At 41.1% G+C, this 27,839-nt stretch overlaps 1 protein-coding gene across 2 annotated transcripts in view; it reads left to right on the forward strand.

The window, feature by feature from the left end:
- The window catches only part of LOC138968618 (armadillo repeat-containing protein 3-like), a 29,042-nt gene extending 16,311 nt beyond the window's left edge, over positions 1-12,731 (forward strand). Inside the window, exons 17-23 of one of the 2 annotated variants that reach the window (XM_070341218.1) lie at positions 593-731; positions 2,090-2,221; positions 5,881-5,985; positions 7,349-7,558; positions 8,354-8,516; positions 10,617-10,712; positions 11,233-12,731. In XM_070341218.1, coding sequence (XP_070197319.1) covers positions 593-731; positions 2,090-2,221; positions 5,881-5,985; positions 7,349-7,558; positions 8,354-8,516; positions 10,617-10,712; positions 11,233-11,343 — 956 coding nt within the window. In that variant the 3' untranslated portion in view covers positions 11,344-12,731. The remainder of the gene's footprint in view (positions 1-592; positions 732-2,089; positions 2,222-5,880; positions 5,986-7,348; positions 7,559-8,353; positions 8,517-10,616; positions 10,713-11,232) is intronic. The other variant, XM_070341219.1, reaches the window with a different exon arrangement.
- Positions 12,732-27,839: the final 15,108 nt, after the last annotated feature.

Here is a 27,839-nt window from a genome sequence, read left to right on the forward strand (position 1 = left end):
TGTGTGTGTGTGTGTGTGTGTGTGTGTTTTATGTGTGTATTTGTTTGTGGTGTGTGTGTTTGTGTGTGTGCACTTTTGTGGACATGACGTGTTTAATTGTGTGATTGCTGTTGTATGCTCATTTGTTGTTGAATGGATGTGCGCTTCAAAACCCCTCCCAAGGCTTTATATATAGCACCATTTATTTTGTGTACAAATGGATGTGTGTATCTGTGCTTTTGTGTGTTTGTTAATACATGCATGTACCATTGAATGTTTGCTAGCAATACGTAAAACCACAACCAAACAAACAAGCAAAACCATCCAATCTTCTGCATAGAATGTGTTTGTTCAAACAGAAGGAATGGGCATGCATTTGGTGTTCATTATAATGAGCAGGTAGAAATACGAGGTTGAGATGCCTTTTTCATCAAATGTTCAATCATTCAAAACTAAGAGGTTCTTTCTACAGCTAAATATTGAGATGACCTTTTTGTTGTGTCATAATCTTTATGTGTCATTCAAGGTTGGAGGTTTTTTTATTAATTTTTTGTACAAACGGACACCTTTACAATACACTGAAGACCTGTTTTTTTTTAAATTTTTATTCCAGCTCAGATGAACTTGATAGAGAATGGTTTCTATGACCCTGGGCAGTTGAAGCCAGGAACCAAGTTCCGGACACTGGAAGACTATCTCGAGGAACCCCTCAACGACAAGAGACCCGTCTTCTTCATCACTGCCAAGCAAGAGTGAGTGTATTACCCCTGACATTTTTCACAAAAGCTCATTGAACAGGATAAGATGAAAATGTGAAGAATTTCAGCATTGGTGATTTTTTTCTCACAGAAATAATGCACACTTGCACAGCAATTAATGTTTACACTTCATGGGTGTTTATAAACTGCACATATTGCACAGTTTATTACCTCTGAATTTTTTGACAAAAGCACATTGAACAAGAGAAGATGAAATTGTGAAGAGATCATTAATGATTTTTTTTTAACAGAACGCACACTGCACAGCAATTAATGTTTACACTTCATGATTTTTTATAAACTGCACATATTGCACTGCATACCACTGATTCACTTTTCCCCACCTCAGCACATAACATACTATACAATGTGATATAAGAAAAAATCATAACATATCAGGGCTCCCCAAAGTGCGTGTCCCTGCGTCCTATATGCACTAAAAGCCGAAATCACGTACTAGAAATTCAGGAGGGAGACCCGGGAGCACTAAACCTTTAAAGAGCAGGTCCTGGGACGCACTACATTTCCGGTGTCGTGCATCTCGTACGTAGTCTTTTAAGACTGTAGTCGTCAGTTAAGTCAAAGTGCAAGCGCAAATTATGCCAATTTTGAGCGGGAACGATATCGGAAAGGAGGCTGAACTATATGGGGCAAATCGGACCCTCTAAAACTCCACTAAGGGGGTCCGTGTACCCTCTAAACAGTAAAAGTGGGGGTCCCATGAACCTCTAGGACGGGCGTTCGTGGGGAGCCCTGCATATAAGCCAAAACGACCAGCAAAATGCTCTCCAGGGGAGGCAAAGGGCAGTTTACAGACAGTTGTTTCCCTTGTCAGAGTGTTAGTTTTTGGTGTTGACATAAACACCTAAGTAGTACCTACCACAGCTGTCAAGGGGAAAGAGAAGCCCAAGCACCTTCCATTTTAGAGTACATGTAGTAACAAATACAAAAAATGAAATAATTTAAAAATGTAATGTTAGGTCTGTTTGGAACAGTGCTACGGACTCTCTAGTTGACAAGTCAGCACGTCACCACCAGTTTATTTTGCAAATGTTGTACATCTGGCCGTGTGTGTGTGTGTGTGTGTGTGTGTGTGTGTGTGTGTGTGCGTCTGCACACGTGTGTGTACGGTGTGTGCTTATATGTGTGTGTGCGTGCGTGTGCTTGTGGTCACAAAACCTATCCTTTCTGGAAAGTTAATTTGGATTCCTGTTGAAACTAAAATAGACACATGACCTAAACTTCCTTCCAGAACATTCTAGTCTTATTCTGATCTCTCGTGAATGAATCGTCTGCATTAACATTTTCTGACTGCACGGAATGTGTTTACTCTCATCCATCGCACTGCAAAGGGTTAAGGTGGAGGTCAAGGAAGTTAAACCACCTTCACCTCCCCCCACCCCCAGCAAGTCCCCTCTGTCGTCACCGGCTTCTTCGACGTCATCGTTTAAGTGGAAGGGTCTCAAGAACAAGCTCAAGCGAGAGTAAACCGCAAAAAAATGTTTTTTCCTTTTTGTTTTTACTTTTTCAGTAGATACAGGAGTTAAGTTTTCGTAATTTGAGAAGATTGAAACTAATGCTTTCTAATAAAAAAAAAAGAGATTTATTTCAGGGAAAAGTAGCTGATGCAGGCCTTTATTATGTTAATTGACAGATTATGCCTATTAATATGTAGATGCAACTTAGTTCTAGGAGAAGGATATGATTTTGTCCACACAAAATCAGGAAAAGCATTAGGTTTTCATGATACTTCTTGTCCACATGTTTTTGTTGTTATTGTTGTTGTAGTGCTTTATGGTTGTTTTTTTTTAAATCCCCTCTGATGCTTAAGTTTTCTCAAAAATGTTACTGTAGGTCTTATTTGAAGAAACATTTATAGTTCTCTTTGTGAAAGTTACTGTAGTTGCCTAAATTGCTGATGCTGATCCCTATGGATGAATTCATGAAACGCAAACTGTTGGGTTTGTATGGGTTGCCAAAGACTACTCTGGCTTTTATTGAGGCAAACTTTCCCACATTATAGGCCAGCCACTAGCGAGGCCAGGTGTGTCTCCTAAAGTGCTCCTTGTTCACATGTTTCTGACACACCCCTCGCTAGTAACTGGCCTATGATAATTTGTCACATGGAAAAGTTTGCCTCAATAAAAGCAAGAGTCTTGATCACTCTTTCACAAATAAACAAACCAAACATAGTTATTTCCAAACGTTCGTCTATTGAAGTTTGTATTTTATGTCTCTAAAAGCTTCTGAAGCGGACACATCTCATTAAGTGTATTAACACTTTCTACCCCATCTATGTTGACCAAGTTTTTTTTTAGCCGAGACCAGCTGTGCTGCAGCACTGGTCACTCAGAATTGTAGTAACTGTGTGGTAACTGTGTATCAACACGCTGGAATGCAGACGTTAGATCGACGTTACAGGAAGCAACTGAAGCTGACAGTCTAAGCGGATATATCCATACCTGGTCAGATAGAGCCATATGAGTGGGTACGGATATATAGATCCGTACCTGGGAGACAATGAGTTAATACAGTGGAACCTGCTATGAAATGACATCCTTTGGCTTTGGACCAATTAACCAATTTAAGCGTCACTAATGTTACGTGTGGCTTAAATAGACAAATTTTGAAAATAACTCTGTGGGATTATATGTATTGTGAAAGAGTGAATAGTACCCTTGCTTTTTATAGGACAAACATTGGAGGGGCCATGCAATCACTTAGCGATGTGTGTCTGAATCAGGAGCACGTGTGAATTTATTTCAATATTTGTTTGAGAAAAAGCAAGGGTATTTACTCGTTCACAACCCATACAAACCAGACAGTTTTAAAAAAACAATCATCTATTTTTATGACAGGTATGCTTCTGTTCAGTTTCAACACATGTCACAGCCAAAAGATGCCAAGAGAACGTGTTCACTTAACTCATTGTCTCCCAGGTACAGATATATCTGTACCCACTCATATGGCTCTAACTGACCAGGTACAGATATATCCGTACACACAGTCACTACATTGCATCTGCTCTCATTCGGCACATATCTGCATTCTGCTCAGGCTGTTTAGCTTCAATCGCTTCCTGTAACGTCGATCTAATGCCTGCATTCCAGCGTGTTGATACACAGTCCTACAATTCTGAGCACAGCTGGTCAACATAGGTGGGGTACACAGTATTAACAGAGCGGTGTCGTCTAATTTGAGAGGCACAGATCACCGGTTAACTACTGTAGTTCATTGTGTGGTAGTTATGTCACAAAGTTCATGTCTGAATAGTATGCCTTCATTCTTTTGATTAGCAATGTCAGTTAACTTTTTTTCTTCTTTTGTTGTTGTTTGTAATCAAAATGAAATTAGACCTTAATTCGTTTAATGTAGCATACTTTTTCATCATTTTGAATTTTTAGAAGTTAATAAATGTGTGCACTGATACTGCACCGATGCATACATCGAGACATTTTTTTTCTTTTCTTCGTTTTTAATTTATTTTTCCTTTTAAGTAATGTAGAATTTTTGGCAAGGTGAGGGTGGGGCTGGGGTCTTTGCTTTTTATGGGTATTTTTTTCTGATGATATGATTATGTGTTTCTTTTGTTAATGTAAACTGACATTAATTGTTGTACTTGGCAGACTGGAATTATCTTAACCAAGTATAATTATAATAATGGTATAACATTGTGGTCATTAAGTTGCATACACATGAAATGGGTGCGTTTTTCTTTTTAAATAAAAATTTGTTTGCAGAAAAATCAAATTCTGCTGTTAAAAAAAATAAAAAATAAAAATAGGAGTTTAAAACTGTTGTAACGGTTAGAGGATTTAACAACAACAGAAACAAGACACCCTCAGTAATTATCGATATCAAGCATAACAGTTAGAAGATGGGACAGAAAAGAATAGGTAAGGTCCCCAAGAATTACATAGTACTGTACCATTGGGAAATAAAATGTAACTCAAGTGGTTATCTATATAAATTGAAATACAAGCATTATTAATCGCTTCTGTTGCTTGGGAATACAATGTTGTATTCTGAAACTATATATCTTATGAATGTATGCATCTCTTGTATAATATACATGTATTAATTACCATTGTTATTGCAGGCTTACATCCTTGATTTTTATTGAATATACAAATGACGGGCGCAGTGGTGTGGTGGTAAGACATCGGCCTCCTAATCGGGAGGTCGTGAGTTCAAATCCCGGTCGCTGCTGCCTGGTGGGTTAAGAGTGGAGATTTTTCCGATCTCCCAGGTCAACTTATGTGCAGACCTTCGTGAGTACACGCAAGCACAAGACCAAGTGCGCACGGAAAAGATCCTGTAACCCATGTCGGAGTTCGGTGGGTTATGGAAACACGAAAATACCCAGCAATGTTTGCCTACTCAACGAAAGTGGAGTGAGCTGACTATGCTCTCAATAGTGTGGGGAACCCAAATGGGCAAACGAGCTCACACGTAACCAGACAAATTCTGGAATGCTGAAGAAGAAGAAGAAGAAGAATATACAAATATAATATTCAATATTATGGGACTGCACTTACCGATGATGGCTGACATTATATCTTGTAGCTCATAAAATCCCCTTGTAAAATATAACCATTGTTGTTGCATGCTTACATCCTTGTTGATTATGGGATATATGCAAATAACAACTATTCCATATTATAAGTGACAGGCGCAATGGCCAGGTCAATAAGATGCCGGCCTCCCAAGCCAAAGGTCATGGATCCTAATCCTGGAGGGTTAAGGGTGGAGATTTGGTTGACCTCCCAGGTCAACGTATGTGCAGACCTGTCAATGCCAATATCCCCCTTTGTGTGCACACGCAAGCACAAGACCAAGTGGCACCGAAAAGTTCCTGTAATCCATGTCAGAGTTTTGTGGGTTATAACTTAAACACGAAAACGCCAAGCATCCAGCATACATCTGCCAAAAATGGCCAATGGCTACCTAAATCGCAGGGTAAAAGCGGCCATACAGGTACAGATTTTCAGCCAATGAGCGAAGAAGAAGAAGAAGAAGGAGAAGAAGATTCCATATAGTTACTGCGTGCAAGCGTATTTAATGGCCTCTGCAATTACCAATGATGGTTGAAATTATATCTTATGGCCCCTCTTGTTTCATATTCTGTTGTTTATCTTTACAGGGTGAGCCGGGAGCCAATAGAAAAGACTGACGAATCAGACTACAAGTCTGAATCCAAGATTGTTTCAGGAAAGGCATCCAAAGCGACCAAGCAAGACTCAAAGAGGTTGGACATTTCTTCTGGTGTGGCAAAAATGTTGATACTTTTGTTAATTCTCATAATTTGTATACAGGCGTTTTTTGGTTGTTGTTGTTGTTGTTGTTGTTGTTGTTGTTGTTGTTGTTGTTGTTGTTGTTGTTGTTGTTGTTGTTGTTGTTTTTTGTTTGTTGTTGTTGTTGTTGTTGTTGATGCTGTTAACTATCAGGCATGGGAATTGTCCGCCAAAAGGCAAATTTCCGCCGAAATGTTTTTTTGTTCTGCCGAAAAAGCAAAAATGTCCGCCGAAAAAATAAATGGGAGAAGCAAAAATGGTTCTGAAAACTGAATTTAATGGCAAATTTGGAGCTCAGATGACACCAAATTGCACAATTTGGGTTCTTTGGAGAAAAAAATTTCCGGGGGAGCATGCCCCTAGACCCCCCTAGTAAGGCTTCGCCGCCGTCGACTTTGATATTACTTACAAATTTTCAGCCGTTTTTACTTTTTTCAATTGACCCATGCCTGAACTATATAATTCTTGCTATTGGAGTTTCCTAGTGGATTATTTATAAGGATGGACCTTTGAAATATTCATATTCATAATTATTGATAATGCTGTCTTAGGGTTTGTGTTATTATGTTAGTTAATTACCTTGACTTTGGGTGGTAATTTAATGATTCTTAGAGTGCAAAAGTCAGTGCGCTAGCCTTTCTTGTTTTGGTGTACGGTTAAGCAGGTGACTTACGGTTATGATTTAGTCAACTGATGTACGTGTTCCCACTGTAATTTTCCATTAAATTTGATTTTGTATTAAATCTCAGATATGCTAAATGGTAATTCTCTGTTTAATTTATGAGTACAGTGTTTACCCTTTGCATTTTATAAATAATTCTTTAAATTGCGATTAACCGTCAAGTTATTGATAGCTAATTGTTTTGTTATAAATCATATCGTACAGCAATCAGGTTTATATTTCCCGGTTCTTCTCACAAGACTTCCTTTTTGTCATTACATTAACATAATTCTGATGTGCAATTGACAAATCAAAAAAAAATCAAAAAAATAATTCAGAATTCAAATCAAAAAAAGATTAAAAAAAATACAAAGTCTGATGTGTGATTCGATCCATATACACACACAAACACACACACACACACACACACACACACACACACACACACACACACACACACACACACACACACACACACACACACACACACACACAAACCGAACACCTTCAGATTTCAAATCATCCTCAAATAAAGCTAAACTGCAGAGTGTGCACGCAATGATGTGTGATTCTCCCCCCCCCCCCCCCCCCCCCCAATTTTTTTAAAGATTTTAAATCCTTGAAAATATTAACCCCAAAATGTTTTGTTCACACAGTAAATCCAAGGCACAGAGGGAGAAGGAGGAGAAACAGAGGGAAGAGGAGCTGGCCGCACAGCTGCAGAGAGAGCAGGAGGCCATTGCGGAACAAGTCCAGAAGCCCCTGGAGCCGCCCTTCGACTCCAACTTTGTCAAATTCCTGGAAGACGTCACGGACAAGATCATGCCTCTGGTGTCCACCAAGGAACAGATTGTGGCACTGGCTCAGTGAGTTGCTTTTAATATACAGTAGAACCCCCCCCCCCCCCCCCCCCCCCTGTATCACAAATTCCCCTATTGTAAGACCTTGTTTTCAAAGATTTTGTCACCATAAAGTTTGTAAATTTATCGCCATTTTTATACTCCTTCCTTTTAAGACCTGATTTTTTTTACAGTTTTGAAGTGTCTGAAAAGGGTCTAAGGTTCCGCTGTATAAGACACTGATGAAAAGTTGTACAGACTTTTAAATGTTAATCTCTGTAAAGTGAAGAGTAATAAACCAACCGGTCAACTAGCCCATCAATCAATCAGTTGGATATCATATACTCTACCTCTACAAATGTGGCAGAGTAATGCAGTTGTTTAAAGGAAAATTATAGGTTCAGACTGTAGTTTGACCCAACCATTTTGTTTGTTTGTTGTTTGTTTGCTTAACGCCCAGCCGACCACGAAGGGCCATATCAGGGCGGTGCTGCTTTGACATATAACTTGCGCCACACACAAGACAGAAGTCGCAGCACAGGCTTCATGTCTCACCCAGTCACATTATTCTGACACCGGACCAACCAGTCCTAGCACTAACCCCATAATGCCAGACGCCAGGCGGAGCAGCCACTAGATTGCCAATTTTAAAGTCTTAGGTATGACCCGGCCGGGGTTCGAACCCACAACCTCCCGATCACGGGGCGGACGCCTTACCACTAGGCCAACTGTGCCGGTCTGACCCAACCATAAATTTGCATAATATACACATGTGTGAAAAGATGGTTTAGTCAGCACTGTTTTTCCACTTGTGACTTTCAGGTTTGTGTCAGAAAAGATGGGCGGAGCCATCGAGAAGGGTCAGCTGCCGTACTTTGGTTGGGAGCTGCCGCTGAGCCAAGTGAGGTTTGACGGCAAAACAAACGTGGTCCCCATTGGCAAGGTCAAGATGGGCATCCACACTCACCGCGCTCTGCTCTTCAAGGTCAGTTGGATTGAAATGATTGTAAACATTGAATTTAAAGACCCACATTGGGATTTGAGTGATTTGATTTGGTATAGTTGATGTTAATAGACGAATTCCAAAAATAACTCTGTTGGGTTTGTATGGGTTGAGGGAGAGTGACCTTTTCTTGCAAAACCTTGTGCAAACATTAGACTGGGCCAATCACTAGAAAGGGTTGTGTCGGAAGCATGTGGAATCATGCACGTGTTTAAGACACCCTTACTAGTAATTGGCCCACAACTCGACGGAGTAATTTCCCCAAATCTTCTATTGCTGTTGGAACATGCTCTTGTGATGACATGCAGCTTGATCGTTGTCAATTTGTGCCTTTTGTTAAGACACCCTTACTAGCAATTGGCCCACAACTCGACGGAGTAATTTCCCCAAATCTTCTATTGCTGTTGGAACATATGCTCTTGTGATGACATGCAGCTTGATCGTTTGTCAATTTGTGCCTTTTGTTGTTGAAAAGAATGAGTAACGTGTTGTTAAATATTGTTATTTGCAATGATTTTCCACAGCAAGCTATGTTTTGACAGCAGGGAATCTACAAAATAGAAAGGTTATTTTTCATTGGGTTGTCGTAAGGCAAAGAGTGAAAGTTAAAGTGTCTTTGAAGCAGAACAGAATCCTGATTTTATGAGTTGACAATTGAGCAACTGAATAAACAATTGGAAAAACAATTCACCAGATTAGGGGAAATATAGAAGCATATATTTTATAGTTCTGAGGATATTACTCCTCGATTTAACATAATAATAATAATGATAATAATAAAACATTCTTTTATAGCGCTGTTCACCGTCAAATGGCAGTCTCATGGCGTTTTACATTAGACATTAAAATTTAACATTTTACGGATAAAAAGTTTTCTCGTAAGAAATAACATACAAGCATTAAAAACAATTCAAAGACAACGACCACTTATAGTTATATAAGATAATCTAGAAAAATTGTTTATTTAAAAAGATGGAGAAAAAAAACACGTGAGATAAGTAATAGACACATAGTTACCGTACTTTTCGGACTATAAGGCGCTGCCGTGTATATAGGGCGCACCCCCTACTTTTAAAAATAAAACTGAAAAAATCCTAGAATAAGGCGATGTCATGGATAAGGCGATGGTGTCGTGCATAAGGCGACGGCATGAAAGAAAAAAATAAAAATAAAAATAAATGAGGAAAAACATTGTACGTAGGAAAAAACCTCAAAAACAACATCAATGATCAAACATGGCAACCGCTCAAAATTGGCACGAAACACTGTCAGGGAAGAAGATCAGCGGTACCTCAATCGTCACTCGTTGTCGTCGTCGTCGTCACTCTCACTCCCAGAAAATCCAGAGAAATTTGAACCCTCAGAGTCTGAACAAAAGAAGTTCATGAAAGCCGCTGCTGACATGGCACCCGAGCGGTCCCCACCCGTCAAAGTCGAGGCTCCAGCTGTGTCCTCATCTTCCGATTTGATTTCAAGTTCACAGTGCTCGTGAAACCTATTTTATCCGAGAATAAGGCGACGTCGTGTATAAGGCGACCCCACAATTTTAAGTGAAAAAAAAAAAAGTATCGCCTTATACTCCGAAAAGTACGGTACACATAATAAGTCTGACAATAAAACAGAACTCACATAAAAGCGTAAAAATGTAAAACAGAACGAAGATGTAACATAGACTGTGGGGCAACAAATTAAACAACTAACAACAGCTGGCATACTGTATTATTATACATGTACTACATTAGGACTTTTAAACCCAATACACATTAAAACATCGAATTCAAGTCATCATACAATACAGGCATTAATACTAATAGTTAACATTTTATAAACAACAACCAGATCCATATGATCCTCTAGAAGAAAAGACAGCAAACACACAAAATAAAAGAAAGCTAAAAACAACAACAAACAAACACAAAAAACAAACCAAATAATCTGGATGCACTCAAAACTTAAAAGCTGAGACTGACTAATTTCTCTCATAGTATTCATGACAGAAAAACTGGGCTGTCTGCGAGTTCTTACCAGACTGAAAATAACCTTGCAAATTGGTTAACACTGGTGGTAATTGTGTTTGTCCAGGCCCTGGCTGACCGACTGTCCATTGGCTGCACACTGACCAGGGGACAGTACAACCGTGCCTGGAATGAGGTCCTTGTGGCTGAAGAGAATGAAGAGGTCAGTGCATCAGGTTTTGTGTGTTGTGTGTGTGTGTGTGTGTGTGTGTGTGTGTGTGTGGTGTTGTGTTGTGTTGTGTGGTGTGGTGTGGTGTGTGTGCGTGCGTGTGTGTGTGCGTGTGTGTGTGTGTGTGTGTGTGTGTGAACGTGTCACAATGTGAATGTGACACAGTGTGTGTGTTTGTGTGTCAGTGTGTGTGTGTGGTGTTTGAGTGTGTTTATGTTTGTGCATGTGTGCATAAGTGTGTGTGTGTGTGTGTGTGTGTGTGTGTGTGTGTGTGTGTGTGTGTGTGTGTGTGTGTGTGTGTGTGTGTTTGGTCCACATATTTCTCCCATGATCTCTCATCTATTTGTACAGCCCCAGAAGTATGATTCACTTTAGCGACCACCTGTCTATAAAAACCACTTGTTGTTGGTCCCTTGAGTAGTCATTACAGACAGGTATGACTGTAGTTTTTACTAAAATTGCTGAAAGATTTATATTACCGTAAATGTAATTTTGGTGATACATCTCTTTTCAGGCCGGAGCTCCCAAATATCCACCCAGTCCCTTCATCGTGGACCTGATTCATGAGCCAGGCAGACTGCTGCCTGTCGACTCACACGAAGCTGTTGCTTACCAGAAGATCTAAACCTGCTGCGCTCATCAGAATCTGGAAGATATTGAGAAAAATTACTCTGAAGTATTAATTGCCAAACCCTGTTCAATCTTGATGTTTTGGGAAGAGATTATCTGTGATTGTGATCACAATGATGAGACATGAAATTTGACAGAAGAGCTTCACTGACGGGGATGTGTCTGCTTTTGAAAAATGCAGTTGGTTAACTGAGTAGCTCACTGGAGACTACATTAAACTTGTTCTTGAGCATCACAAACGTCCACTGAAGAAAATGTTATACAATGTTCTCTTCTCCCTTATTCAAACCATCTTATCATGAACAGATTTTTTGTTTTGTTTTTGAAATTAGTGATTTTGTTTTGTCATTGGTGAGATGATCAGTCTCATTGATAGCTTGTCTTCATCAAAGCTTTAAAGGTACTCAACTTGTCAAATCCAGGTGCACGGAGCCCCTGGGGCTTTTATAGTCATACCTCAGGATATCCGTTAGAAGAACTACCAAGTTTCATTGACTTGCACCCAAAGAGTCAAGAACTGCGATTTTTTTACGAATTAATTTCGTACTCAGACCCGGCTGGTCTTGGCCTATTTTCGGATCTAAATTTAGATCAGGTAGATCACCACATCATGCACAAAAAGACACGTCACTAGCAAACTATGTCAGACGTCATCATGAGTTTGTGTAAAACAAAATGGAGGCCGGAATCACTCAGTTGAATCGAACTCCGACCGAACACCACGTAATAACTAGGTTAATTTATGCACTCGCGTGAACAAGAAACTGTCGAGCTTCACAGATGTCGTCGTTGGGTAGTTTTGGGTTTGTTTTACTACCATAGGAGGATTTTTGAACTGTAAATGCACTCAGCTGCAACAAAAACGCAAAACGAAGGCTGTGAGCTGCACTGTGCCTTTAAAGTGTGATATGTTTGATGCCTGTCGCCCTTTTCCCCCAATTCATAATGCTTTCTCGTCATCTGCATGTTTACGGTTTGTAGGTTAATTATTTTATTCAAATACATTATTATGGACTTTATCATATGAGCAAATCTTGTGGTCCAATTTTGAAAGGGAATCTTTTCGACTCAACAGCAAGTGCAGAGTGTTGTCGCTGTTTTTTCAGTTTCTCCACTCAGTATACTTCAGAGAAACAGTATTGTTGTTTGTAAAATATATGTTTATGACATCATGAGAAAAAGAAAAAAAAACACCATTTGGTCTTACCAGATCGATCACTATCAAGAACAGAACCTGACCATAAATAGGAGAAGGCAGAAGCAGCTATTTTCTGGTGTCTGTGATATATTGTTCTGCTATTTGTTGGAATGTTTGTGTAAATAATGTACGTTTATGATTGTGTATTGTTTCTTTATGAAGTTGGAAATAAATCTGAAAAGAAACTCTCCATAGTTTGTTTTATATTGCAAACGATTAAACAATGAGAATACCCTCATTGTGACCTCACCATAGGCTACTTCCTTTAATTGTGACTTCTGAGTCAACAATGTCTCATCTTGCAAGTTAGCTCCCTTGCGTAGAACGGGGTTTTGTTATTTGTGTTTGGGTCTGTTTTTTTGTTTTTTTCATTAAGTACAGAATAACCCCCAAAATAATGTAATGTGCAATAATGCAATACAGGAGACAAGCTTATAAACCCAAAATAACCACAACAGAAGCAATCACAAAAATGACAACTTTTTTTATATTTACGTACCACACACTATAGCCGATACAGAAACAATCACACAAGTTACAAGCTTCAAAGACAAAGTGTTTTATGAGATTGAGTCAGCCTGTACGATCTCTCCGTAATGCTTTTATGCGGTACACATATATATATATGCATGCATACTGTACCAAGAACTCTAGCGGAGGTGTATGTCTCCAGAGGTAGGACGTAATACGAATACAGTGGAACCCCCCTTATAAGACCTAAAAAAATCTCAGAAAATCGAGTCTTAAAAAGCAGGGATAATTTTACAGAGGTTATGAACAGAAAGTCTGAGAAAACAAGGTCTTAAAAAGGAGGAAGTCTTAAATTGGGGGGTCTTAAAAAGGGGGTTCCACTGTATACATACAAGAAGTTGTTTAAAAGTGGAAAACTGTGTAGAGCATCATAGGGTCTGAAGCATTGTACCACCGAGTATCGATTGATTCTTGGGGGTACTGGGAAAAGTAGGCCTAGGTGTCGCTTTCAGTATTGCCGGCCAGACACTAAATCCGCCTCCTACATTTAGCTTATTTCTGTTCACTGATACAATACGGCGTCTGCCGTCTTCTGTAACATGAGAAGCGACCGGCATTAGTTGAAATGAGAAAAAGTGGAAAGAGAGAGAGAGAGCGAGACAGATCGAGAGACAGACAGAGAGACAGACAGAGACAGACAGAGACAGGCAAAGTAGACAGACAGGTAGACTGAGACAGCGATAAAGACAGAGGGGAGGGGGGGATGGGCACGAATACAGGCAAAGCAGACGAACAAGACACGTAAAGAGACCGTAGAACAGTACAGATAAAGGATGAAAGAGACAAAAACAAGGAGACAAAGGGACAGACAGAGACGACTGATCAGACAGACAGACGAAATAACAAAGACTATGACAATTTTTGTTCACAGACACAAAGAGAAATGTTATATTATATATACATATATTTTCGCGTTTGCATCCATACCCCCCCCCCCCCCCCCCCCCTTCCCTCAACGTCATTCCCACCCCTTCCTCCCACAGGTTTAACAAGTCGCGTAAGGCGAAATAACAACATTTAGTCAAGCTGTCGAACTCACAAAATGAAACTGAACGCACTGCATTTTTTCACCAAGACCGCACACTCGTAGTTTCGTCAATCCACCGCTCGTGGCAAAGGCAGTAAAATCGACAAGCCAGAATAGTGCGGTAATGGTCGCGCTGAGCAGGATAACACGCTTTTCTGTATCTCTATTCTTTTTAGCGTACTGAGTTTGTTTTTAATCCAAACATATCATATCTATATGTTTTTGGAATCAGGGACCGACAAGGAATAAGATGAAATTGTTTCTAAATCGATTTCGGACATTAATTTTAATCATAATGTTCACATTTTTACTTTTCAGAGCTTGTTTGTAATCCAAATATAACATATGTATATGTTTTTGGAATCAGAAAATGACGAAGAATAAGATGAAATTATTTTTGGATCGTTTAAATAACAAAAAATATTAATCACAAGTTTCCGATTTTTAATGACCAAATTCATTAATTATTTTTTAAGCCACCAACCTGAAATGCAATACCAAAGTCCGGCCTTTGTCGAAGATTGCTTTGCCAAAATTTCAATCAATTTGATTGAAAAATGAGGGTGTTGACAGTGCCGCCTCAACTTTTACAAAAAGCCGTATATGACGTCATCAAAGGTATTTATCGAGAAAAAAAAAATGTCCGAGGATATCATACCCAGGAACTCTCATGTCAAATTTCATAAAGATCGGTCCTGTAGTTTAGTCTGAATCGCTCTACACACACACACACAGACACACGCACACACAGACACACATACACCACGACCCTCGTCTCGATTCCCCCTCTATGTTAAAACATTTAGTCAAAATGTGACTTGATGTAAAAACGTAGAGCGATTTCAGCGGGCCTCAGTATTCTGGAGCGGGTCAGCGGGTTTGCCTGTGCAACATAAAACTGAAGTGATCGATTTAAGTGGAACAGCTGGGGACATGTCTTTTGGTTCGTGCGCCTCGCCAATAAATAAACTTTCAGTCTTCCTCCCGTCAGACGCTGAAATGGATGAAGAGAAGAATCAGCAACGACCCCTCCCCCTCCCCACTGCTTCTCCTCCCCCCCCCCCCCCCCCCCCATTTTTCACCCGTATTCATGTTCACCAAATGAATGTTGCAAAACTCGAACCCACAGCCCAGACACCTCCCCATTCCCCCTTCCTACCTCCCGCTCTCCTTCCACCCCTTTCACCCGTATTCATGTACACAAAATGGTTGTCCGGCGCAAGACTCGAACCCGGGCACGACCCCTTTGGTCGATACAAATTATGTTTTGGTTGGTTGCTCGAAGCCTTAGATCTTGACTTGAAAGTACAGTATGATTACCCCCAACGAGACTGGACCCACAGACACAAAAAGAAGTCGCGTAAGGCGAAATTACTACATTTTAGTCAAGCTGTCGAAGGCTCACGGAATGAAACTGAACGCACTGCAGTTTTTCACCAAGACAGTACAGCTTCGTCAATCCCCGCGAGAAGGAAATCGCTCACCTTCCACGTGCAAAACGCAGTGAAATTAACACGCCAGAATAGCGCGGTAGCGTATATTGTGCTAAGCAGGAAAGCGCGCTTTTCTGTATTCTTGTTAACTTTCGGAGCTTGTTTTGAACACAATCTATCATATCTATATGTTTTTGGAGTCAGGAAATGATAAAGAATAAGATGAAATCATTTTTGGATCGATTTCTTAAATTTTTATTGTAAGACTAATTAATCTATTTTCGTTAATTGTGATCACATTTTAAGAGTAAACATGACATATGTATATATTTTTAGATTCAAAATATGATGAAGAATACGATGCAATCAATGTTAAATCTGTTTGCGAAAAATCGATTTTAATGACAACTTTAATGAACAAACTCATTAATTAATTTTTAAGCCTCCAAGCTGAAATGCAATACATGTACCAAAGTCCGGGCTTCGTCGAAGATTACTTGACCAAAATTTCAACCAATAAGATGAAATTGTTTTTAAATCGATTTCGGAAATTTAATTTTGATCATAATTTTTATATTTTTAAATTTCAGAGCTTGTTTTTAATCCAAATATAACATATTTATATGTTTTTTGAATCAGGAAATGATGTAGAATAAGATGAACGTAAATTTGGATCGGTTTATATAAAAAAAATTATTATTACAATTTTCAGATTTTTAATGACCAAAGTCATTAATTAATTTGTAAGCCACCAACCTGAAATGCAATACCAAAGTCCGGCCTTTGTCGAAGATTGCTTTACAAAAATTTCAATCAATTTGATTGAAAAATGAGGGTGTGACAGTGCCGCCTCAACTTTTACAAAAAGCCGGATATGACGTCATCAAAAGTATTTATCGAAAAAATAAAAAAAAGTCTGGGGATATCATTCCCAGGAACTCTCATGTCAAATTTCATAAAGATTGGTCCAGTAGTTTGGTCTGAATCGCTCTACACACGCACACGCACAGACACACACACACACACACTCACACACACACACACACACACACACACACACACACACACACACACACGTACGCCACGACCCTCGTCTCGATTCCCCCCTCTACGTTAAAACATTTAGTCAAAACTTGACTAAATGTAAAAAGGACCCCCATCCCTCGACCCACTTTGACGTAGTCACTAAGAAAAGCTGTTTTAGTCGGTAGCTGTTAAAGACTCAAGCAAAGAACATAACTGTCTGTACATTTTCACAAAACTCATCAAATCTTGCAACAATAGAAAAGTGAGATGTATAATGTTATTCATGTTACTTGTTACAGTGCGTTGCATTGCATTGTATTGCATTGTATTGTATTGTATTGTATTGTATTGTACATGTATTGCATAGTATTGTATTCCTTTGTGTTGTACTGCATTGTAAACGGGTAAATCTCTATTTCTAATGACTTCCTCAACATAGACAGCGCACATTCTTTAGTATCGTATCGCTTTCTTGAACTACGTTTTATTGAACAAAATAGCTAGGTTTTTAGGTTATGTCACGTTACACTCTGTCTGTATGCTTCTGTGCTCTTTCTCTTCATTTTCTTTCTCTGTGTACTCTTCTTTTTACATTTAGTCAAGTTTTGACTAAATGTTTTAACATAGAGGGGGGAATCGAGACGAGGGTCGTGGTGTATGTGTGTGTGTGTGTGTGTGTGTGTGTGTGTGTGTGTGTGTGTGTGTGTGTGTGTGTGTGTGTAGAGCGATTCAGACTAAACTACTGGGCCGATCTTAATGACATTTGACATGAGAGTTCCTGGGTATGATATCCTCGGACGTTGTTTTCATTTTTTCGATAAATACCTTTGATGACATCATATCCGGCTTTTTGTAAAAGTTGAGGCGGCACTGTCACACCCTCATTTTTCAATTAAATTGAGTGAAATTTTGGCAAAGCAATCTTCGACAAAAGCCGGGTTTGGTATTGCATTTCAGCTTGGTGGCTTAAAAACTAATGAGTGAGTTTGGTCATTAAAAATCGGAAACTTGTAATTAAAATTATTTTTTTTATACAACGATCCAAAAACAATTTCACCTTATTCTTCGTCATTTTCTGATTCCAAAAACATATACATATGTTATATTTGGATTAAAAACAAGCTCTGAAAATTAAAAATATAAAAATTATGATCAAAATTAAATTTCCGAAATCGTTTTAAAAACTATTCCATCTTATTTCTTGTCGGTTCCTGATTCCAAAAACATATAGATATGATATGTTTGGACTAACAACACGCTCAGAAAGTTAAAACGAAGAGAGGTACAGTAAAGCGTGCTGTGAAGCACAGCGCAACCGCTACCGCGCCAAACAGGCTCGTCACTTTCACTGCCTTTTGCACTAGCGGCGGACTACGTTCAGTTTCATTCTGTGAGTTCCACAGCTTGACTAAATGTAGTAATTTCGCCTTACGCGACTTGTTTGCTTATTGTTTTTGTTTTTGCTGATGAAGACGAAAGTCGAAACCAGTTCGTGTTTATGTGCTCATGTTGCTGTTTTCTGAGTACATTTTTATTGTTATCGTGTTCTATTTCCTCTCACCTGCAGTCTCTTCTTCCATTTTTTTTTCATTTTTTTTTTTACATTTTATTGAATTTATTTATTTCCATTTATTTTTGGACTGAACCATATCTAAGGTATTGTGTTATATTGCGCAGCGTTTATCTGTACTGGTAAGTAGGCTAAGTTGATGTAAATTTAGCCGTCCCTTTCCAAATTAAGATTTCTCTGCAGTAATATCTGGTCTGGCTCAATTTAGCCTGTCGGGAGAACGTAAGCTTATGTAAGTAATACGTTTTTTGGGGGGTAAATTAAGACTTCTCTGGAGTAATATCTGATCTGGCTCAATTTAGCCTGTCGGGAGATCATAAGGTTATGTAAGTTATAAGTTCCTTTGTAAATTATGATTTCTCTGGACAGCTTGTCTAAAAATAATGCATGCTAACCATAGAGCGCTTATATCCAGGGTTTAGCCCTGCTGCTGAGAGCGCTGTACAAGGTTGTTTTGTCAATAAATATCTATGTGTGTGTGTGTGTGTGTGTGTGTGTGTGCGTGCGTGCGTGCGTGTGTGTACGCGCGCGTGTATGTGGGTGTGTGGATATTCGGAGAAAACAATTTACAATATTTACCATACATTCACACAGTGGTCTGCCAAGTTGACTTTGTTGGGAGACGTAAAACGGAAAGCACAAAATCTGATGTCCACACGTGCTGTGTTTCCCAAAACGTCTTGAAGAGCCTCAAGCTGGAGATGTTAGACATTCTACGACTCAGACACTCTATAAAGGGTTGACTAGTGGAACGTACAGAGGACGTTGAAGTGGCTCTCAGAGTGTCTGGAGTGGACTGATGATGCATAATGTGAAAAAAGTGTGTTGTTGTTCAGAACTCTACGTACTAGCTAAAGTTGTTTCAGCTGGTTTTAGAGTCATGCAGCGAAAGAAAAGCATGACAAGTAGCAAACATCAAATAACAACAAAACACAACAACAGATCTGAACATACAGCCAAACAAACAAACAAAGTAACAAATGAAATGAGAATGAAAGTCGCTTGTTCATTTCAATGCGTGTTAAGGTGTCAGGAGACACTATTACATATATCGTATGCGTTTAGAGCGCCTACTTCCTTTTGTTTATGAAATCATAAACAAACAAACAAACAAACAAACAAACAAAAACACACCTACAGATTTGTAGATGTGATGAAGTGTTTAATAGCCTGACGATGAGGAATATGTTCGAAACCCTCAACTGCTACTGCTGCTGAGGAGGATGATGATGAGGATGATGATGATGATGATGATGATGATGATGATGATGAAGATGACGATGACGACGACGACGACGACGATGATGACAATAGCAATACGTTGCCGTTATTTATTCGATGATGGCTGCACTTTACACAAAACAAATGGCACTCGAGGATTTCCTTTTAAAGCAGAAAGAGACGGGACATTACACCTTATTCTCCTGCACTAATGGATTTCAAGTCCTTTCCGTTTTGAAAGCGGCGAGAGAGAACCTCTTGCGCACTAACACTACAGTGCCACCACCGATTTATTGATTTTTTCGATCACGCCCCAATTAACCCCTTCTCCACCCCCACCCCCACCCCTCCTCCCCCTGTCCCGTCAGTCACCACGTCTGCGATTTGCTGCGCCTCACTGAAGGACGGAAGGAGAGTGATGCAAACAGGTTAGGCTGAATTCCCTTACTGCCTAACTTGCACGCTTTGGGCTTGTTATTGTCATTTGACGAATTCAGAAAATAACTCTGTTGGGTTTGTGTGGGTTGTAAAAGAATGAATACCCTTGATTTTCACTCGGACAAACATCGGAAGGGCCAATCACTAGCGAGGAGTGTGTCGGACACACATTGGAGGGGCCAATCACTAGCGAGGGGTGTGTCGGAAACGCGTCAGTGGACAGGAGCACGAGTGATTTTATTTGTCAGAGGAAAAGCAAGGGTATTCACTCTTTCACAACACGTACAAACCCAGCAGAGTTATTTCCGAAGATCGTCTATTCATGAACGGGTAAAATATGCCTGCAAGCAAATCACGTACGTCACTCATCGCACAGCGAATAAAACGCCAAAGACAATAATTACGATTTTCATTATTTTTGTTTCAGTGTTTGTTTTGTTACGTCACTGACACAGATAGTCCAAGATCATAGTCTGATAAACAAAGGGAAGTAGGCGTTCTAAATAGCTAATAGAGTAAGTGAGAGTAATGCGGAATCAGTATCCTGGTACCTGAGAGAATAACAAGCATTGAAATGAACATGCGACTTTCATCCTCAGACAGTTCAATGTTAGGGTTCTATAGACCTTCGGCCCGCCCAAGCCCACTCGGTCAAACATGACACAGTATATAGACTCCAGGGGCAGACTGGTACTTTTCGCTCAACTCTATTTTCAAGTCTGACTGTCTGGCCTGAAAATTAGTTTTGCCGCTTGATTCAATTTGACACTGGTTGAGAAAGCGACAAAGCGATTAGCCAGACTACTGTCTTGAACTGTCACAGGTCATCCTTTACTGGGGAAGTAGTACCTAAAATTGATTTGTGGAGGGATGGGCGCAATGGCCTAATGGATAAGACGCCAGCCTCCTATGCGGAAGGTCGCGGGTTCGAATCCCGGCCTGGTGGGTTAAGGGTTAAGATTTTTCCAATCTCCCAAGTTATGTGTAGACCTGCTAGGGCCTTATCCCCCTTTCTGTGTTATAGAAACACGAAAATACTCAGCATGCTCCCCCCCAAAAGCGGCCTAAATGGCAGTATAAAAACGGTCAAACACGTAAAATTCCACTCCTGCAAAAAACACGAGTGTACATGGGAGTTTCAGCTCATAAACGCAAAAGAATTGTAGAGGTTGTGTATATATATAGTAGGAGGGTGGTGTGTGTGTGTGTGTGTGTGTGTGTGTGAGTGTGTGTGGTGGTTAAGTCACTGATGCTGGTGGTGGGTATGTGTTTGTGTTTATTGCCTGCTTGTTTCAATTTTTCGACCAGCATCAGTGACTTAACTTAATTCGTAGCGTTCATTAATTAATTCATATTGTTTACATGTGCCAATAATGTTATAAAACTGTGCCTAAGGGGATATAATAACGATTGGCTGTAGCTTTCGAACACAGAAAAAATTATTTCAGTATTGCAAAGTGGTGTTGATAGTGTCTAATGTAAACAGAACAGTCTCAAACGCCATCTTTGGTTCACGAAACGAAACGGTCTAAAAATAGCCCAAGTCCTGGAGAACTGTTGCTAAACAAAGCAATAAAGAATTAATTATTTCTCGTAATTGGTGAGGACTTCAAACCTAAAACTTTGCAGGAAGCTTAATTTATACATCCCCGCAACGATGGGAAAAGCCCTGGAAGTAATTAAACTAATTAGATAGGACTATGTCAGCCTTTAACAAGCAAGCAGAGTATCTGTGTGTGTGTGTGGGGGGGGGGGATGTGGGAGGGATAAGGATAAGATTTATAGTCCTGTCGGGCTGCTTTCTCACTGGAAAAAGCGAAATGCCATACAGTACGAATGCCATACAGTTCGGCGCTACCCAATATTTCTTTTTCTTTTCCTGCATGCGTGTATATTCATGTTTCCAAACGGCCCTGAGAGTGTGAGCTTGGGATATGTATCCGATGCGCATGCGTGCACACGGGGGTGCTCGGACACCAAGGAGAGTTTGCACAAATTTGTTGACTGGGAAAATAAATCTGTCGCTGAACGTTGGGATCGAACCCACGCCGATATAGTCTTGAGTCGAGCGTTTGAAAATGCCTGAATCTGAAGGCGGGTGTAACTTACACCTCTTGGTATCAGTCTGCCTTAGAGATGAGGACGACAGTTGGCCAGATGGCCAGAATAGCGCGCTGCATTTTCCTGCATAGAACTATAGGCGCCTCTGCCGCGACGGTGCCTGAGCTAAGCATTGGCGAGCACTGCTGACAGCCCGGCACACGGTACGGCACTGTAAACATTCCCCGTCCCTTCACCTCTCTCGCCATCATCCGCCCTACCTTTGGTCTCATGCCTGGATAGTGACAACTAGTTTTGGAGCCAGCGCCGCTAGTGACTGAGCTAATGTCCCGCCACGGTAAAAATAAACCCCAACAAAATAAATAGAAAGAAAATGAAAGAAACAGAAAACAGATTGAAACAAACATACAATAAGCCCTGTCCGTTGGCTTGCTAATGAAAACTGACACACAAAAGAAAACAATTCATCTTTGCAAGCCTTTGACGGTAACTGCGCAGTTAATTAACTACACGCTCGCCACAAGCGACAAGCCTTGTTTTCTTTGACACACAATCTAAAAAAAACACTAAAAAACCACCCAAAAAACCCATGTCATGAGCAAATCTCAGGGTCGAGTCGAACCTTCCGTTCTTTCTTCGCGACCCCCGCATTCTGCGTAAATCCTGTTATCCTCTTGGGGCCTGGGAAATCGTCGTTGTGTGTCCTTGCTGCCCTAATCTAGCGCTGGCAACAATGTCCTTGTTTTTCGCTCTCTGTATTCTCTCTCTCGACCACACGCACACGGCACTATGGTGGAAAGGGGGGGGGGGGAGGTGGAGAGAAAGAGATGTGTGTCTGGATTTTTTTGGGGGGAGGGGGAGACAGAGATATGTGTATGTGTGTGGGTGTGTGTGTAAGGGTGTGTGTGTATGTGTGTGTGTATGCGTGTGTGTGTGTGTGTTTATGCATGTCAGTGTCTGTGTGTGTGTGTGTGTGTGTGTGCGTCTTTGTGTGTGTGTGCGTCTTTGTGTGTGTCTGCGTCTGTGTGTGTGTGTCTGCGTCTTTGTGTGTGTGTGTGTGTGTGTCTGCGTCATTGTGTGTGTGTGTGTGTACGTGTGTCGGGGTGGGAGGTAGGGGAGTTTTCCTATTTCCATGAAACGGCAGGGCGAGAGCTCCCTTTCCACATACCCCCTCCCCCCCCCCCCCCCCTTCCGCCTCTTTGTTCACTCACCCAGTTTTATGTGCCTGTGTTCTCGACATCCTCCAGCACTCTTGCTTTTCCTCCTCTTTTTTGTCTCCTCCTCTTCCTCTTGTCACTCTGTTCTGTGTGATAGAGGCTTGGGCATCGAATTCCTTTGCGGTATTTTGGAATTTTGCGACTACAAGGGAAATAGTTTAGATCGAGGTGAGTAAGGCTCTGTGTGCAGGGCCGGACTAGGCGAAGAGGAGGGGGGGGGGGGGGGGGGTTGCCAGTGGTGGCCCAGGGGGATGTCCCCCCTGGCGGCAGGAGCGGATCAGTTCATTTTATGACTGTTTTTTTTCAAAAGTATATTGTGAAGATATGGGTGTGAAGGCGCGAAGCGCCGAGCCGACGGCGCGAAGCGCCTAGCTTGCTAGGGGGGTCCGGGGGCATGCCCCCCCCGGAAAATTTTGAAAAAAAGGATGCAAAATGGTGCAATCTGGTGCATTCTGAGGATGATCATTACCAGTTTCAGGCAGCAGATTTTGTCACTGATTAATACCCCAAAAATTGAAACTCAATGTAAAATAAAGAAATGCATACCTCATTCAATATTTTTATTTTTTGGCTGGGGGGGGGGGGGTCCGGAAACCCTAGAACCCACCCACGCCCTCGTTGTGGGGGTCAGGGGGCGAAGCCCCCTGAAGCTGACGGGTAGGTCATATTCTGAGATAGGAAAATGGTCGCTCCTTGCATGAAACGGCATAAAATAAGCAATAATAAAAAAAAAATTAAATAAGTAAGGTACATGTTTAGGCTAGGGGGGGGGGGGGGTTGCGCAACCCCCATAACCCCCCGGTAGTCCGGCCCTGGTGTGTGTGTGTGTGTGTGTGTGTGTGTGGAGGGGGGAGGTATGTGTGTGTTTGTGTGTGTGTGCGTAGTGTTAGTGTGCGTGTACGCCGGTGTGTGAATGTGCGTGTACGCCGTGTGGGTATGTGTGTTTGTGTGTGTGTGTGTGTTTGTGTGTGTTTGTGTGTGTGTGTGTGTGTGTTTGTGTGTGTGTGTGTGTGAAAAAATATATATGTGTGTGTGTGTGTGTGTGTGTGTGTGTGTGTGTGTGTGTGTGTGTCTGTGTCTGCGCTTCTGGGTTTGTGTGTCTGTGCTGTATGTATGGATCTGTGTTCAGTCTTGCAAGTTTTACGTGCCTTTTTTCCCACACGTCACAAGTCTGTCTTGAAAAAGAAATTCATGTGAAACTTCCGGGTACGGTTGTGAAAATATGCCACGACGTCTTGTTGCTCTTATTCGGCTACATTTTTGTATATCAATCAATCAATCAATCAATCAATGAAGCTTATATCGCGCATATTCCGTGGGTACAGTTCTAGGCGCTCTGCAGTGATGCCGTGTGAGATGAAATTTTATACGGCCAGTAGATTGCAGACATGTCGGCGCATATTTACCTTTCACGGCCTTATTCCAAGTCACACGGGTATGGTAGACAATTATTAACTGTGCCTAAGCAATTTTGCCAGGAAAGACCCTTTTGTCAATCGTGGGATCTTTAACGTGCACACCCAATGTAGTATACACGGGGGGTGGTTCGGACACCGAAGAGAGTCTGCACATAAAGTTGACTCTGTGAAATAAATTTCCGCCGAACCTGGGATCGAACTCGCGCTGACAGCGGCCAACTGAATACAAATCCAGCGCGCTACCAACTGAGCTATATCCCCGCCCCATGTATCTCTTACGCTTCTCTAAGGGAGAACACTTTCTTCTATAACACAGTTAGGTGGAACCCCCCTTCTGTGACCCCCCCCCCCCTCAAGTTTTTCTGTGTCTGTCTCTTCCTCTTTCTTTACCTCTCTGTCTGTCAGTTTGTCTGTTGATCTTCATGTTGGTCTTTATGTCTCTGTCTGTCTGTCTGTCTGTCTGTCTGTCTGTCTGTCTGTCTGTCTGTCTGTCTGTCTCTTTTTGTCTGCCTGTCTGTCTGTCTCTGTCTGTCTGTCTGTCTATCTCTTTTTGTCTGTCTGTCTTTCTGTCTCTGTCTGTCTGTCTCTTTCTGCCAGTCTGTCTCTGCCTGTCTGTCTATCTCTCAGTGTCTGTCTGTTGTCTGTCTGTCAAGTGTGATCTCTATTTACCAATCTATAACCAATTAAGTTACGGTCTTCCGTTTAACTACAGGGGTGCACCGACACGACCTTGTAGTGTCATGACCAGAAGTCATTGGCCCAGTTATCATTTCTGAGCGCACCGACACGACCTTGTAGTGTCATGACCAGAAGTCATTGGCCCAGTTATCATTTCTGAGTTATGTCGAGCATGTACTTGAGGAAGCGTGTCTCGTCACGGAATTATCAGCCTGTGATAACACGCGACAGGCACAGCCACACGTGCAACACAATTTTCAGACCTTCACTGGTGGAGGCGTACCAATCTAATGATGGCAAAAGTAGGCCAAATCAATCAAATTCAATAAGGTTTAATATAATTATCTTATCAGCAAAGAGACACTTGAGGTTTAAGGAACTGCACGTCTCGTCACTAACTTACCATGTGTAGCCAAGTGCAAAACTAGCTACTAATTCATTACAGTTTTTTTTTAAATATTTTTCTCTTGTGTAAGTTTTGCCGATCGCTTTATGCTTTGTGTAATGTCATTATCTGTTCTAACTTCTAAGTTAACATTAGAGATGCACATGTGGCATGTCCAACCACCTGTAGATCGTAAACGCGCTTTTACCCGTCTATGTCCATCGCCTTCAGGCTTGTCTTTGATGCTTTTTCAAGTGCCGCCTCTCCTTGCGAGGTGGTCAGTTACACAACTTTATGACCGAGCCTCCGGTAGCATGTTCTTGTGGTGATGTCTGAGGCGCTCCGACCAAAGCCTCGTTAAAGGCTGACATAGTCCTATTTAATTAGTTTAATTACTTCCAGGGCTTTTCCCATCGTTGCGGGGATGTATAAATTAAGCTTCCTGCAAAGTTTTAGGTTTGAAGTCCTTACCAATTACGAGAAATAATTAATTCTTTATTGCTATGTTTAGCAACAGTTCTCCAGGTCTTGGGCTATTTTTAGACAGTACAGCGTCGTCAATCCCCGCGTGAAGGAAATCGCTCACCTTCCACGTGCAAAACGTAGTGATATTGACACGCCAGATTAGCGCGGTAGCGTATTGTGCTAAGCAGGAAAGCGCGCTTTTCTGTATTCTTGTTAACTTCGCAATTTCCGGAAAACATCCACTTTCACTTTGAGACTGTTCTGTTTACATTCGACACTATCAACACCACTTTGCAATACTGAAATAATTTTGTCTGTGTTCGAAAGCTACAGCCAATCGTTATTATATCCTCTTAGGTACAGTTTTATAACATTATTGGCACATGTAAACAATATGAATTAATTAATGAACGCTACGTATAATGGCAGCCTTTAAGAGGGTGTTAGAATGTCGCTTTCCTCTGTCAGGTTGCGCGTTCAGCCGTGTTTGTAAGATCGTGATTTGTTTACTTGCTTGACCAATGAGATGCGATGTCAGTTTTGTTAGGTAGCTTCTGATCGGTGGGCTTTGACCCCACCCGTTGCTTTGTACATCATAGCGTTTTTCTTATTTTTGGGAGAACTGAGAACTGTCCAGAGTAAGAATGGTCTAGAACAGAACTAGAGAGAAGACGGACTTGTTTTTACAATCTGATATCACAGAGACAGAATAATGACTTAATGTAGACTGCATTGATATGGTTGTGTGGCCACCCAGCCATTGGCTGGGTCGGCGAGGAAAGGAACAGGAATTAAAGAGAAATGTGAACCAACACGGTCAAGGTTTTTCCAGAGTTTAATTTTGCATCAAGTGATTCGTCGTTCTGTGCCAGTGAACTCCTGTCTATCATTCTCTACACGTGTGTAAAGTCCATTACGAATGCAAGTGTTGTTCGTTCACATCCTGAACTCAGGTCAAAAATGAGTTGTACTTCCCTTCGGGTCTCCTTAAACTGGCAATAGCCGTGGACCGATGATTATCAGAATGGTTCGTTCAGTGCAAGACACTAAAGAGGCACCCACATGGTGTCCTCCTTACTTCGGGGTCTACCACCACTAGGTGACTACATTCACCCACCTACTACTTCAAATCACTACTTCCTCCTCCTTCCACCCCATCACACATGATTTTTTTATTTATTGAAGTTTGTATTAACTTACACAAGCGCACATGGTGTTTTTTATTTTTTTTATTGGTCGTAAATCGTGCGAGCTGTGTCCCCTAAATTTCGGAGAAGAGTAAAAGTCTGCAAAATCGTGTTTTTATTTTTTTAGTTTTTGAACTGCCCGTTTAAAGGTCCAGACCATGCTGTTTTAGCGTCAAAAACGCTTCGAATCGTGTTCCTGCGCGACCGAACACTTCCCGATGTTTGCAGTTAGTTAGAAAACCACTTTCTTACCGTCTTCAACAATGTTTGGTTTACTTCGGAATCTTGTAAGGCCGTAATCCGACGAATTTTGTGACCGAAGCGACGGATTTCTTCTCCAAAACGACCCGCCATTGTGCCGCGTGATCTTCGCGAGACTGGCTTATGAATAAATTATCCGTGACGTCACACAGTGTGAAGATGCTGTTTACCAACATGGCAACAAGCGTGACTGCAGACGAAATTGAACCGTACATGTTCGAACTACCAGTTTCTCTCCTCGAATCAAGCATGAAAGATGAGGAGCGGAGGCCACTTCCAGCAGTAGTGAAAAGACAGTGACGATGAAAATTGCGACTCTGTTTGTCTCAGCGATCAAAGGTAAACACGCCCGCTCTCTGTGCTGAACTTATCGTC

Source organism: Littorina saxatilis, linkage group LG6 (assembly GCF_037325665.1).
Source record: "Littorina saxatilis isolate snail1 linkage group LG6, US_GU_Lsax_2.0, whole genome shotgun sequence".
NCBI lineage: Eukaryota > Metazoa > Mollusca > Gastropoda > Littorinimorpha > Littorinidae > Littorina > Littorina saxatilis.